At 39.7% G+C, this 14340-nt stretch overlaps 1 protein-coding gene across 4 annotated transcripts in view; it reads right to left on the bottom strand.

The window, feature by feature from the left end:
- Positions 1-14340, bottom strand: part of LOC114871774 — a 251681-nt gene that overhangs the window by 46482 nt on the left and 190859 nt on the right. The window contains exons 5-7 of one of the 4 annotated variants that reach the window (XM_029178110.2): positions 7127-7254; positions 2236-3183; positions 1530-1706 (exon numbers count right to left, since the gene is read on the bottom strand). In XM_029178110.2, the coding sequence (XP_029033943.2) occupies positions 1530-1706; positions 2236-3183; positions 7127-7254 (1253 nt within the window). Of the gene's footprint in view, positions 1-1529; positions 1707-2235; positions 3184-4543; positions 5551-7126; positions 7255-14340 lie in introns of those variants that run through there. The other 3 variants (XM_029178111.2, XM_029178112.2, XM_046288394.1) reach the window with 3 other exon arrangements.

Below are 14340 nucleotides of genomic sequence, written 5' to 3'. Positions count from 1 at the left end.
ACACGACGGAAAAATCGTGTAGCTGGTATTTTTCAACGGCCGCGTCTACCAGAATTTACAGCTGCTAAAACGACGCATATTTATTGTTCTGGTTAGAATAATGCTGACCACGGTTTCGTTGCTGTTAACGCGCCTCAACTCCTCTTCCATTCATCAACTTCCATGAGTTACGGAAAAACCAGACTTAACAAAAATACGTATACACCCTATTCTCTGTCCTGAAAAATGTCCTGAAGCCTTTTCGATTTTACGCGTTGAAAAATTTTATAATGAAAGGGTTCAAAATTTAGATTTCTCCTAATTTTTGGGTAGATTTGTAATTTTAATATTTTACAAAATAAGTAACGAGAAAATTCGCGATGTAACCAAGAAGTAACAAGAAGTTGACAAATTTTTAAATGGAAAGCGTTAAAAATTTAGATTTCTCCTATTTTTTGGGTAGATTTGCAATTTTAATATTTTACAAAATAATTAGGTAATGGGAAAATTCACGATGTGACCAAGAAGTAACGAGAAGTTGTAAATTTTTATAATGAAAGGGTTAAAAATTATTAAACTTCTCCTATTTTTTGGGTAGATCTGCAATTTCAATATTTTACAAGAAAATTAACCGGAAGATTCGCGATGTAACCAAGAAGTAACGAGAAGTCGTAAATTTTTCTGGCCCAGAGCGGAAAGTTTGGCTCGAAACCGATCAAGAGGAGTAATATCGCGTCGTATCTCGGCGGTAGACTTATCACGGCCGAAAGTTTAATTTAATTTCGGCCCGGGGTCCTCTCATTTCCGGTCCTCCTCACCGTATCTCAACGTATTATTTCTCGAGCCGCCGGATTTCGAACTTTAATCCAAGGAAAACGGCGCAACTTCTCGCCGGATCTTCCGAAATTCTCGCTCTTCTACAAGCAGCAGGTATAAATCGTTTGACAACCTCTGACTATCAGCGGAAATTCAATTGCCTCCTAGCCGCTTCCCTTTAAACCGCTTGTTTTCCACGCTTTAATTAGAAGCTACTTTCGTCTGTATCTCTGTATCTCTGAAATTACGAGTTAAAACTGGCCTAGACCGACTGTCGGTCGGGCTATTTGTGCTTGAAAAACGCTTCGATGAAAGTGAAAGAACACTCTCGTTTTTGAAAAATCATATGTTTCGCGTTCATCTTTCCCTTTGTCGTTAGATATTGCGAACTTAACCCTTTGGCTGCTATGGACGCACATATACGTTAGGTAAAAGCTGTTGGTGTCGACTATGGACGCACATATACGTCTTGTGTATCTTCATCAAAATCAAATAAAAGTTATCAATGCATATGTATTACTAATTACGCACAATATGTTATCAGATTATAATGATGTGATAAAACAATGAAAAAATAAATTGAAAAATGATAAGTGTTATTGACTTAATTCTTATTTCGTACCTACACCTAAAACGTTTAAGCCTGGAGTGCTCAGCAGTGAAAGGGTTAAATTCAGAGTGTAAATAATAATATTAGAATGTGTTATAAAGTAAAATAGGTATTTGGTACTCACGATCGTGCTCGTCCGTCTGGTTCCTCTTGTGATGCGACTTGTGATGATGTCCACCGAGCACAGGAATCTGCTTCATCGCCAGTAGATCTTGATGATCGGCGTCGATTAATGGATTCTCCAGCTGCGATTCGATCAGCTCGAAGCTGGTCGAATTGTCCGGATGTGAGATGACCTTCACTGTAAACGAGCAAGCGTAACGGAGCATGGAGGGAAGCGTACGCGCGCGTCTGATGGTCAATTTTAGCCACGATTCCCGCACTCCTACAGGATTTCTATCTAAACAGCGCGACGCGGCGTCTCTTCGAGAAAGGAGCTGATCTTTTTCAAACATCGCGACAGAACGTAGTCTCTCGAGCTTCGAAATAATAAATTACATTGCGTTCGTTTGTGGGTGAGAACGTTGCCGATACATTCCTCGCTCGATACCAGCTGCACTCTACGAACGCTCAAGTATCGCTTGGTATCGGTGTAGTTCATTTGAAAACAGCAAGTCGTCGATCGGAAAGTTGATACAAAGACGGCTATCCGAGAGAAGATACTGTAAACTATTAGTAAGCAACATTAGTGTATCACAGAAGAGGTGAAGAGATCAATCGACTTGCTGTTTTAGCGTCGAAGTGAACGAAGTCGATGAATCCTAGATCCGAGAAGAGCTGCGATCGACGGGTTGTGTGTCTGATCACACGACCGACATCGGTGTACGAACCTTGGTCGACGAACCCTTCGAAGGCCTGTCGGAGATCGAAGAGCCGGTCGACTGGCAGCGCGCCGATCCTGAACTCGAGATCGTCGAGGTCGTCGTCGGCGCGATCGATGATCGCCCGGTGTTCGTAGGTTGGCCTCGGTGCGAATTTCTTCGGCTGCACAAAGTCAGGCCTGTCGATTCGTTTGGTCTCGTCCACGGTAGGCGTTGGACGAGCCGATGGCGGATAACTCGACCACGACGACGACGACGATGACAACGACCAAGACGAAGAAGACGAGGACGACGACGTCGCGGCGGACGGTGGTGCAGGTGGTGCAGGGTGGTGCTGGTGATGGTGATGATGGTGCAGGTGCGCATCATGCTCGCTTTGGGAGTGCCTTGGCTGCAGGTGCACTGTGCTGGTGGCACGATCATGCTTGGATAATGTGGACGAAGAAGAAGAAGAAGAAGAAGAAGAAGAAGAAGAAGAGGAGAAAGAAGAAGAAGAAGAAGAAGAAGAAGAAGAAGAAGAAGAGGAAGAAGAAGAGCCGCGATCATAGAAGCTTCCAGGTCCTTCCATTGATCGATCATCCGTATCTTTCTGCCTGTACACAGAACGTTGCTCGTCGTCGGTACCAGCACGAGCCTCTTGCCGGTCTTCAGGATCGGCACGAGGATCGTACGCCTCGACCACGAGCACGCCTGGCCTGCCAGGTAATTCCGGTGCTTCTTGATGACGACCATGCTGATGACGATGGCCGTGCTGATGCCTCTGTCCCGGATCCTGGACGTCGTACGTGCTCTCGTGGTCGTAGTACGAGGTGCGCGCGGTCCCGGGGAACAGAAAATAGGGGTACATACTGGTGGCCGGTAACCAGATCTCCTGGTAGCTCTCCTGCTGCGGGTCGAACGGATACAGGGCCGAGTCCGTGCCCGACAGGTCAACGGAGGTAGAGGAGGGCAGGAACTCTGTAACAGAGAAGCAGAGACGCGGACGAGAACGGGGTGAGTGGGGTGCGTGATCGTTGTTGGTACACGTGCACGGAGACAGGGTTCGCGTGGTACGTGCTACTCTCGTGGTTGTGATTTTTGGACGGTGACGGTGACGGTGATGGTGATGGTGACGATGGTTTGTGGATAGTGGTTGCGACGATGTTGCTGCTGTTGCTGTTGCTGGTGAAAGTGGCGAGTGAAGCAATTTTACGAAACACCGAATCACGTCGCAAAACGACGCTTTCTGAGTTTCAACTATGTTCGTTGAACAAATTAGCTGCATACAGAGAAGTTTGCAACTCGTGTTGTACATAGAAATTTGTTCACGAGAGTTGGATAAGTGGTAACGAATCGATGATCAAGGTGTGCGAAGTGAATTTTCATATTTCGGCTTAAAATTCTTTGGTAATTTGGTAAATAATTCAAAATCATTGTAAAAGCGGTAGGTATCTTTGCAAAAAGAAAATCAGCTTCCTCGCGTTAATCCGCAAATTACTCCAGCGTTAAGCTCTTCTGGGAACTATTATCGTGGCCCAGCTGCTCGAGAAGCCAATCAAAGCTCGTGGCCGGTTAAAAAAGACGAGACTTCTCTCTGGAGGATCGTCTCTCTCGCGAAGAAAGCGTTTGCTTAGACATTTGGCGCTCCACAGAGCCTCGAAAGAACTCCAGGGAATGCGAAAAGAAGTCTTGGAGCCGCGCAGGCCGCGCAAACCGAGCTCAACCGTCGATTCCGATTACGACTTGGTTCGTTTAACCTCGGCTCTCTGACTTCTCCCCTATCCTTTTCCCTCGAATTTTCGCCATGGTGGTCCTCGCTCCGAGTCCACAGACGCGTAAAAATAAAATATCAGCTTCGTTCTAACGCGATTACATTGGGTTGCATCGGTAACCCGAAAAAATACACCCCTATAACTGATTCTCTTTTCACGTCAGCTACTTGATAATAAACTTGTTTGAAAACATTGATCGGTGAAAGTTTAAAGGGCGGATAATGTCATGGAAAACCCTTGCTGCCCTTGACATTTGCAAAAAGGCCATTGAAATGTTACATGCTATAATCGGAAAATTGTGTTTGTTGCAATTAAGAATCATCGATATTATTTCATTTGATGTGCACAGGTATAAATTTTCGATTCTCATAACTATTCGTTGGAGTAATTTTCTCGGAGCAAATTTGTTAAACGAACGAAAGAATTTGATGAAAATTTATGGAAATGATTCGTTTAGAAGTTCGAAAGAGGACCAGGGGAAGAAAGGGACGAGTGAGAGAGAGTAGAAAGTTGTAGTAGACGAATTAATCGACGCATGCACATTTCAGATAGAAGTAAGTAGAAAAAGACATAGGCATGCAGGCTGAGAACGTGCACGGCCTACGTGGCCTCAAAAGAAAGTATTGTCATGCAAAAGTACAGAGCATGCGGTGCGCAATCTTCTTGCATTCTCGCCCGAAGGTTTTCGAATATTTCTTTTCTTCGTAAACGAGTAAACTCGGCGGTCGATTAGTTAACCTGACCAACTGGGTAACTCGACGCGAAACGCGAAAGAGAAAAAAACTCGGTCGCCGAAGGAACGGCAATAATAATCGTAACGACACGCCGCGCGCCGGGTCGCGCTTGGCCGCGTCGCGATAGAGGTATGAAAGAAGAGAAGGTATGCTAATTTTTAACGGCCTCTTTGCGCCTCGCGTGTTCCTCTCGATAGATTCAGGCGTTCGCGAGGGAAAGCTTTCGTGTTGACCCAGTTCGATCAGAAACGATCAGAGGGAACGCAAACCGAACCGAGTGAAAAGAACGCCTTCAGATTGAATCTTGCAAATATACAGGACGTCTCAAAGAAAATGCACGTTTCTATACTTTCTACAACGTTCCTGTTTATTGACGGTTACGTGAAATCCGAACGTTTCATCCTAATTCGATATTATTGGACTGTTACCTATCAAAGGATTGATTGCTTTCTTTCTTTCTTTCGTTCGAAACATCCTGTAAATAGTAAATCCAAAAGCTTGATTGTTCTCTAAAATTAGGACTAAGAATGTGAAAACGCAAATCCTTCGAGCGGAATGCGTACTTAGGGGGTGCTGGTGCTCTCGTGCAGACGTTCCTTGATGTTCGAAGATTTCGAGATCGGTCCCAGGCCTCTTTCGAATTATCTCTAGCTGCTTCGTTGACTCGGCTGGGATCTTATTTAGGCAACGCGTCCAGGATCATCGTTTCCGTTCCTCTTGCTGTTCGCCTCGACCAAAGGCTCAAATTGCTTTCGCAAACGATTGTACGAGGTCGGTTCCGAGAACGGTCTACGAATCGAACGTGTCGCAGCTTCGGTTTGGAATCGCTAGAAAGCTTCCTTAACGCAAGACATTCGTTACTTTTTCATCGTTCGAATTGTTTTCTGAATGCTGATCGAAATGCGCGATGATGATACCTGGGAATGATCGATCGACGCGTAAACGATCCTGAGAACACGCTTACCCTCCATTTTTTCATTTCTTTATTTTTCTTTTTACGCGTATGGTACTTATGAAATGCAATATGAATCTGTTCGAGCGACGGCACGCAAGCTGAAATGTAGAAAGTCAAAGTCGATGTCGATGACGCATCTGTTACGATTACTCGTATTTAGCCAGCAACGATAAATCAGTTTACTCGGCCAAACGTACATCGAAAAGAAAGAAAACAAACGCTTGCATGTCGCACATGCGTCTCGTGTGGTGTACTTACGTAACGGCGCGAAATGCCTTCATAAATGTAAACCTTTTCACTTTTCACGGCGTACAAACTCTGTCGATCTTGAACGAACAAATGATAATGGACTATGTAACGAAAGGGTTCATTTGTGTCGAAAAGAATCTGACTGATAAGGGGAGATAGGAAAAACGGTGAAAATATTGGTGGTTTGTCGTAGGTCGTAAATAAACCCATCCATGGTTACCTAACTGTGGTTATCGCTTCCGGTGCCGTTATTTTTTCCCCGGTATCGATGTCGAAGGAAAGGTACGAGCTCGACGGAGCAATTACTTTCAGCGATACCGCGGTGTTTAAAGCTGCTGGGACGACGTTATAGCCTCCTTTGGATAAGCTCCTTTCTCCTTAATTAACCAAAGGCCAACGGTATCGAGATGTAGATAAGGATTTCATCGCGTGGCAGGCTCGACCTTAATTTCACTGAAATCTCGTTCCCTTCGACCAACATCCCTTCCATACGTTCCGCTTCCTTCGAGCCTAATGATACTCGACCAAACTACTTTCAGAGCCTCCTTTCATCGGCTCGTCCGTGGAAACACATCTCCCTTTATCTCTGATCGTGATCGCGATCATGAGCGTGATCGAGATGGTGATCGATTCTAGGAGATTGAAGATTCTTGATAATGTGCATCCAAGATCGACAGGTTTGTTTCGTAAGAGCTCACGCACATTGACCAAAATGATTAAAAAATATATATATATATAATATAAAAACTAAAAAGTTACTCGCTGGCAAAGATACAGACAAATAATTACACAAAGGTCGGGCAATCGAGCCTCGTAACGAAACGGACGAAAAATAAATGAAAAGAGATACTCTGTAGAATTCATATCCAAAAAATACACACACGTTACTTCACAACACCAACAATCTTCTTTCAACAGGGTGCGCTAATTGATACGGTTAATCAACGTACGATATACTCAGTTCATTCAAGATCACAAAATGAGGTGTGTATGTGTGTATGTGTGTTTTGGCTCGCGAGAACAACTCGCACAACGACATGAAATAATAAAAAAATTGAAAAGCGTTTTGAGACAAACAAAACGTTCTCGTGTGTACGCGATGTATGCCTGTATTATATATGTAATAATACCACGTGTACGTACGTATACATAGAGATAGATATAGAGAAAAAAAAGAAGACGCTTACGATTTGATGGATTTTCATACTCACCAACGCACGGATTGTGATTCACCGTGGAGAAGATCTTGTCGCAACGTCTCTTCATGCGAATGTTTGGACATATACAACCGAACATTGGCGACAGTCGTAGTTGGGTCCAGGAATCGTGGCAAGCACTCCTGAAACAATTAATGGTAACAATGTTATTGGAGAAAATAAGAATTGTAGGCGTTTAGTGGAAAGGGAGGGCGGTGAGTGTCCTCGAACGCTCTTAGTTCGGATCGGAGACCGCCAGGCGGCGGTGGCATTGTGGTCTGTTCTCGCTGGCGGTCGCCCGGCATGGGATTCAGATATATAATACAATAGGAGTTCCGAAAAGCGGTGTTATAGGTGCTGGGGCAGGGATCATCTGTCGTCAGCCTCACTGATGAATCCGACAGACTATCCTGAGACGAAACGCCTTTACTCCCCCCCCGTACAGCAGGACTTGTAAATAATAAAGTCACGAACTTACATATGAACCATTCATTTTAAAAGTGGGGGAAGTCCACTTTTGAAAAAATGAAGATAATAATAACAATAGATAGAACTTCATATGATATTTTTATCCGTAAACAATCTGTAATAAAAGTAATTATAACTCCCTAATTTTTGAATAATGGAAGTTTTGGTGATTAACGATATTACAAAGATTGTTTAGTTTGAAAGTGGAGCAAGTACATCACACGCTGAAATTATTTTTAGCCGAATATATTACAGTAAAATTCAGCAATAATGTGAAAAACGATAAATTGTTTAATATTCGGGTATTCCCCATTCAATTCAAATAGCGTACATACATGTAGGAGTAGAATACACTGCATTCATACAATGTAGGGAAAGCAAGTAATTTCGGAAATATAAAATTACCTTCTTTATATGAGAGAACTAGGTTAATTACATCAGACAATATAAAGACATGATGGATTTATTACTATATGTACCTCCCAGTGCTCATGAATATTTTAAAATGTTAAATCTTAAATAAAACTTACAATATACATATAAAATAATGAAAATTATTCAAGAAAAGGTATAATTTCATTGGAATTCTGAATAAAAATAAATTGTTTTATATTATTATGTTTAATATAATTTAATATTAAAATAACTGTTTTCTTTGTTTTGATGAAATGAATATTCATATGAAATTACACGATATGTTATTTTCATTATTGAAACAAGATTGATTCAATTGAAATGTTATCTATTTAATTAACGATTACAATAATTCATTAATTTTGAAAGTGAAGCAAGTCCACTTCGATATTATAAAATTTTCATTTTTTTAGCCAATACTGATGAACATTATTAGATAATAAACTTACATTATCTAACACCAAAAAATCCAAAAGTGGACTTGCCCCATTTTCAAAATAAACGGCTCGTATATCTGATACAGTAATCCAAATCGTGAAAACGATCATTAGAAAAATTATATAGATCAAAAGGGTGCAGTAGAGAACAGCCCTGCCCCTTGATACGGTTTTCAGTTCAGTCTGTACTTTAGAAAAAATCCAGCGATCTAATTGCGCAGCAAGAAAGGAGGAGAACATGAGAAAAGGTCGAGGAGAAGAACATGAAAGAGAGGGTGGGAATTCGGTGAGGACGAAAGCTACGTTCCTAGGAATTATTTGGGTTAATGGCACACACGGTACCGTGGCTCTCGCTCTCCACGAATTAGAGGGCAAACGAGGCAAAAGGAAATACGAAACCAAAGGTGAAATAAAAGCGACAACTTCCAAGATGAACGAAAAGAGGGGCTGCGATGGTGGATGATAAATCAAGCTTTTCCTGCAATTCTGTTTCTCCTCTTTTCTCGAGAGAGGCAATATTTATTTAGTTGCGGTCAATTTTTTATTTATTCCTCTTGCGATTTTACCATTCTCGAACATTTCATCTGAAAATGGAAGTGGAAGAAGCCTTCCAACGGGAATACATCATTATCGAGTAACAAACTTGTTTCGAATTTTATACGCATTCGTAGGAACTTGGTAACTTTGAATATCGGTGTACCTATCCATTACCAGAGATTCTTGATTCTGCGAATCAATTACGACGACTCCTCGAAACCCTTTTCCTTGTGGAACGCTTTTAAATAATTTCAGAATTTCGTACTTTAACAAAAATAGTGTTCATTTGTTCGTATAATACAAGCAAACAGTGAGCATGTTAGTTTCTTGGAGAGACGGATGATCAGCGGTTTCCCGCGAAATCTATCGCGAAGCTGGCTTAAAGCACCTTTCCAGCCGATGTCCAATGAAATTATGGTTTCGTCTGCTGGCGACGACGATTTTCGCTAGTAGTGTGTCACTGACAGCTATCCGGAATGCAGTCTGTTCAAGGAACAAGCGTCGTGTGGTCTGGCCGCACATCGAAAGCAGAAGCAACACACACATATTCTCTTCGCGTTTATACCGAGTTCCGGCATGGCAGCTTTAAGCCGCATCCGGTGTATTTATAGCGGGGGCGGTAGCTGGTCGCTCCCGTTGCTCTTCTATTTGTTGTTCCGATCTTCCCGCGGGATTCATCGATGAGATAATCACACTATCGGTAAACCTAATCCTGATTAATACTTATAACGTCTGAATCTAATTGATTATCAATCTGAGGAAAGGGAAAAAATCTAAAAATCTTCCAAATTTATTAAAATTTAAAAAAATTTATTGCTAATATTCCTACATCTCAAATTAAAAAATTTTTCAATTTATAAATCATAAATTTAATCAATTAATTCAAATTATCTTTTTAAATTGTTGCAAGCTACCATCACCGTGTCAAGGAAGTAGGTGCCATTTCCTATAAAGTCTAAAGAAATTACTTGTAATAATTTGAGTACATAATTTGAGTACATAAAAAAAATCCAATTAAAAATTAAGTACTGTTTCAACTGTGCTATAAATTTATAGTCAACTTATAAATCTATACGTTTCTTATTGTTCAACAAATACAATTTTTAATATTAGAGCTACCTCTTTTTTGTAGCGAAAATAGAAACAGAATAGTAAGTATTCCCTAAAGAAATTTAAAAAGGGGTTATGATTTATTATAATCATTACTATAATGGTTAATGGTAATTTTAATGGTTTTAATGGATTAATGGTTAATTAAAAATGATCATTTTCGGAGTTTATAAAGTGGAATTATCTTCAAATAATTCACTCTCTGTACCGTCAAGATCGGCTGATGTGAAATTTTCCGGTTTCTCATATCTCATTTTCTGCAACGTATTTTTTTGCTAGTTCTAACACGTCGTTATATTTTGCAACTTTTAATGATCAGGAGTTTTTGTATGTTGGATGAAGATTATTCATTGTTATCAATTCCTTTTTACACCAAGTGAAATATCACATTTTTCTATATCAAATTGAATATAAAAAATGTGCAAAAACTGGAGTTGCCTCCTTCTTGGCGCAAAGCCTTCAATTATTTTCTTCATTTCGTTTCTTTTCTTTAACAGAACAATGACAGACACTGTATTATCATATAATTGTAATATTCCTATTATCATGAATCTAAGATTTGTCAATGCCATCTTAAAGTTAATCCAGTGCATTAAGCCGAACCGTTCTGTTATATTGCCTCTCAAAACCTACGTAACTCTTTGTTGAATCCTGAGAAAGAATGGATGAATAATTCAACAGCGAGCAAGAAAACGTCGTTCCAGAGTTAATCAATGTCGGATAAGAAGCGATTCTGTTTAATTCAAATCAACGGTACATGGTAGGTATGGTTATTAGAGCAATCAAAGCAGCATCAGCGGAGAAAGTGACGAGTTTCTTCTCGCGTATGGTAATCAACGTTAGAGAAAGTCTCGTTCTCAATGCACGGAATTTAATCTCGCCACCGAGCCACAGAGAGAAGACACACGAGCCTGGCCAACGTTCAAATTGCATCCGCACGAGTTTCGTTTCGACAGGAAACGAAGTTCAGGAATGGCCTGACACCCATTTGCCAATTTGCTAGTATAATTTACATCGTGCCGAGAGTAGAACTACGATTTATAAACAAACAACCTATGATTTTATCTTCGAATAAATGAGCCGTTTATTTTGAGGGTGGAGCAAGTCTATGTTTGAAAAAAATTTTGGGGATTAACGGTATTGCAAAGATGTTTATTTTGAAAATGGTGCAAGTCTGGGAAACCAATTTCTTTTACATCTCCCAGGATTGCTATAAGTAATACAAACTTGTCGAAAACATAATCAATTTTTAATACATGACTGAAATTCATGACAGGAAACGAGAAGATATTTTTTCTAACCAACCTCTGGAAGAGGCGGTTTTAAAATAAAAAGATTAAATATATGCTGGATCAGATTTTTAAAGACTGAGCCATATAAAATGTTACACAAAATGTCGATGGAATGAATGGAATTTCAATTTTTCGATTTATCATCACAACGAGGAACAATAAGTAATTTCGAAAATATAAAATTATCCTCTTTATATGAAAAAATTATGACAATTACATTAGACAAATATAGATTCATTACCATAGATACCCTTCGTTCATCATGAATATTTTAAAATGGTAAATCCTAAATAAAACTCAAAATATACACATAAAGTATTAAAAATTGTTAACGAAAATGTATAATTTTATTGGAATTCTTAATAAAAATAAATTGTTTTTTCTACTGTAATATTAAAAAAACTATTTTCTTTGTTTTACTTTTCATCAAATGAATAAATATTTATATAAAATTACATAATACTTGGTTCTATTATTAAAAGAACGCTGAATCAACTGAAATAAGACTCATTTAATTAACGATTACAATAATTCATTAACTTTGAAAGTGAAGTAAGTCCATTTATGTATAATAAAACCTTAATTTTATTATCCAGTACAGATAAACATTACTGAATAATAAAAACGTTACTTAACACCACAAAATACAAAAAAGTTGTCTATTATTGCTTACCAATATTTTTAAATTTATTGAAATGCAAACCCTTAAACATTTTGTAACATAACAAAAAATGGAACCCAATTTCAAAATAAACGACTCAAATGCTCAAAAGGGAATATCTCGTTAATTATAACAACACTGATCACCTCTACATAAAAAAAAAATCATGCAAATGTTGTTGATGAATAAAGCGGTTAGGAAAATAATTCCTGGAAGTTTCCGAACACCCTAGGTAGAGCAGTGGGTGCAGGAGGGTGCAGTAGGGTGCGTGAACGCACACGTAGGCGTACTTAGCACCCCCGACTGTGCAAGACCACTCGACCGGCACGTACCGGATCCTTCAGACGTACCTACACGCTAGTAAATTATCGCCCGACCGTACATACAGGGAAGTGCGGTGCTCTCGTTGTTTTACACTCTCTCTTTCTAACTTTCTTCCGCTGGCATCCACTTTTCCGCGACCCTCTTCGTCGTGCGTCCTACTCCTCGTCAACCCCTGGCCTAGCTTTTATTTTTGTTCTTTCGCGCTTCGTTCCTCGGCGTTCCCGTGGACCTCGTAGCGCGATAAACACCAAATTTACGGATTATTCCGTCTCGTTCTCAGATGATTTTTCTATTTCTACCTGCCTTTCTCCGCCCACTACGCATCCTCTTCTCGCGTTTTCATTATGATCGTTTTCATCTTCTTCTCGTTTCTTTGCCAGTTGTCGAATACGCTGACATTGGAACTTTCTATCTCGTGAAAAAATGAAAGTAACGCGAAATGAAAAGTTCAAAGTTTATTTCGGCAAGATTTATGCTGAAATTTTAATAGATCTCTCTCTTCTTTTGGTTTAAGGGGGGACACTCAATTAGAAGCATGAAATTTAGCAGATTTTTAAAGATTTTTTTTACAGAATACCAATTGCTCAATCTTTTTGTAACTTAGAGGCTTATTTATTATATATTTAAGTTTCTACAAAATATTTTTGTTTTTTGAAAATATTTAAGAATAGCGGGGTTTCGGGACATTTTCCGTGGCGTGAGTTCCAAAACGACGGGAACTGTAGTGACCTGAAATATACGAAATGAATTTTTTTTAGTAGTTAAGACTTGTAGTTTCTATTTAAACCAAACTGATTTTGAAAATCATTAAAACAAAGTACTTTTTTTTCACGTTTTTCACGTGAAAATTTCACGTTTTTGGTTTTTAGCCTGCCATTTCTGTAATTTTTAAATTTCATAGAATTCTTTTAGTTTAAATAGAAACTACAAGTCTTAACTAATAAAAAAAATTAATTTCATATATTTCAGATGAACGATGCGAACGCTACAATTCCTGCCGTTTTGGAACTCACGCCGCGGAAAATGTCCCGAAACTCTGCCATTCTTAAATGTTTTCAAGAAACAAAAATATTTTGTAGAAACTTAAATATGTAATAAATAAGCCTCTAAGTTACAAAAATCTTTAAAAATCTGCTTTTCATGCTTCTAACTGAGTGTCCCCCCTTAATTCAACGCGTACCTAACTCCTGTTTCTTCTATCGATTTATTAGTTAACGAAAATTAGAACCGAGCGGGTAGATCGTGATCAGTGAGCAAAACGTCGAAGGTCGAAAGCAAAGGATATATTTCATTGCAGTGGTGGGCGATTTTCAATCTCGCCGAATGTCCAGCAACGACCCCGCGCAACCTTTTCTTTTCACGATCGGTCTGTGCACTGCCTTTGCCTCTCGAATAACATCGGATAACTTTGCGCTTTGTAACTTGGCCCGAAACGCGCGGAATCGAGCTGAATAGAAAAAAAGAATGGGAAAAAGGAAGAATGCGAAAAACGCGTCGCCAGGCAATAAAAGCTTTCTTTCTTCTTTTTTGCTCTTTTTTGGAAAGAGGAACCGCGCGCTCAAAAATTTATATCAAATTCGAAACTCTCGGTGACGTTTCGACCAGCGAAACACCGAACTGATAATATTTAAACGTCCTCGAATAAAATTTACTATTTCAAAAGTAAAAAGTGCTCCTTCCCCCAGGGTAAAGTTAAATTTTCATTTCGGCGTTTAAAATCAAGCAAACATCTGTTGACGTTCATCGGGACGAGAAGATAAAGGAGAATGATCGTCACTGTCGAAAGGATTATTAAACGTTGTTCGTGCTCTCAGCTCTGTTCTCAAGAAACCAGCCGCGTGAACATCGACAAAAGTTATGCATAGTCGGCGTCCGGACGCTTCTGAATAATGTATGCGCCTATAGAACCGCCGACGAATGATTAACGACGCTGACCTGCTTGTAACTTCCGAAAAGTTTCCGTCACCTTCTTTCTTTCCTTCTTTT

The sequence above is a fragment of the Osmia bicornis genome, chromosome 13 (genome assembly GCF_907164935.1).
Source record: "Osmia bicornis bicornis chromosome 13, iOsmBic2.1, whole genome shotgun sequence".
Lineage (NCBI taxonomy): Eukaryota > Metazoa > Arthropoda > Insecta > Hymenoptera > Megachilidae > Osmia > Osmia bicornis.
This window is presented reverse-complemented; position numbering and strand designations above follow the sequence as displayed.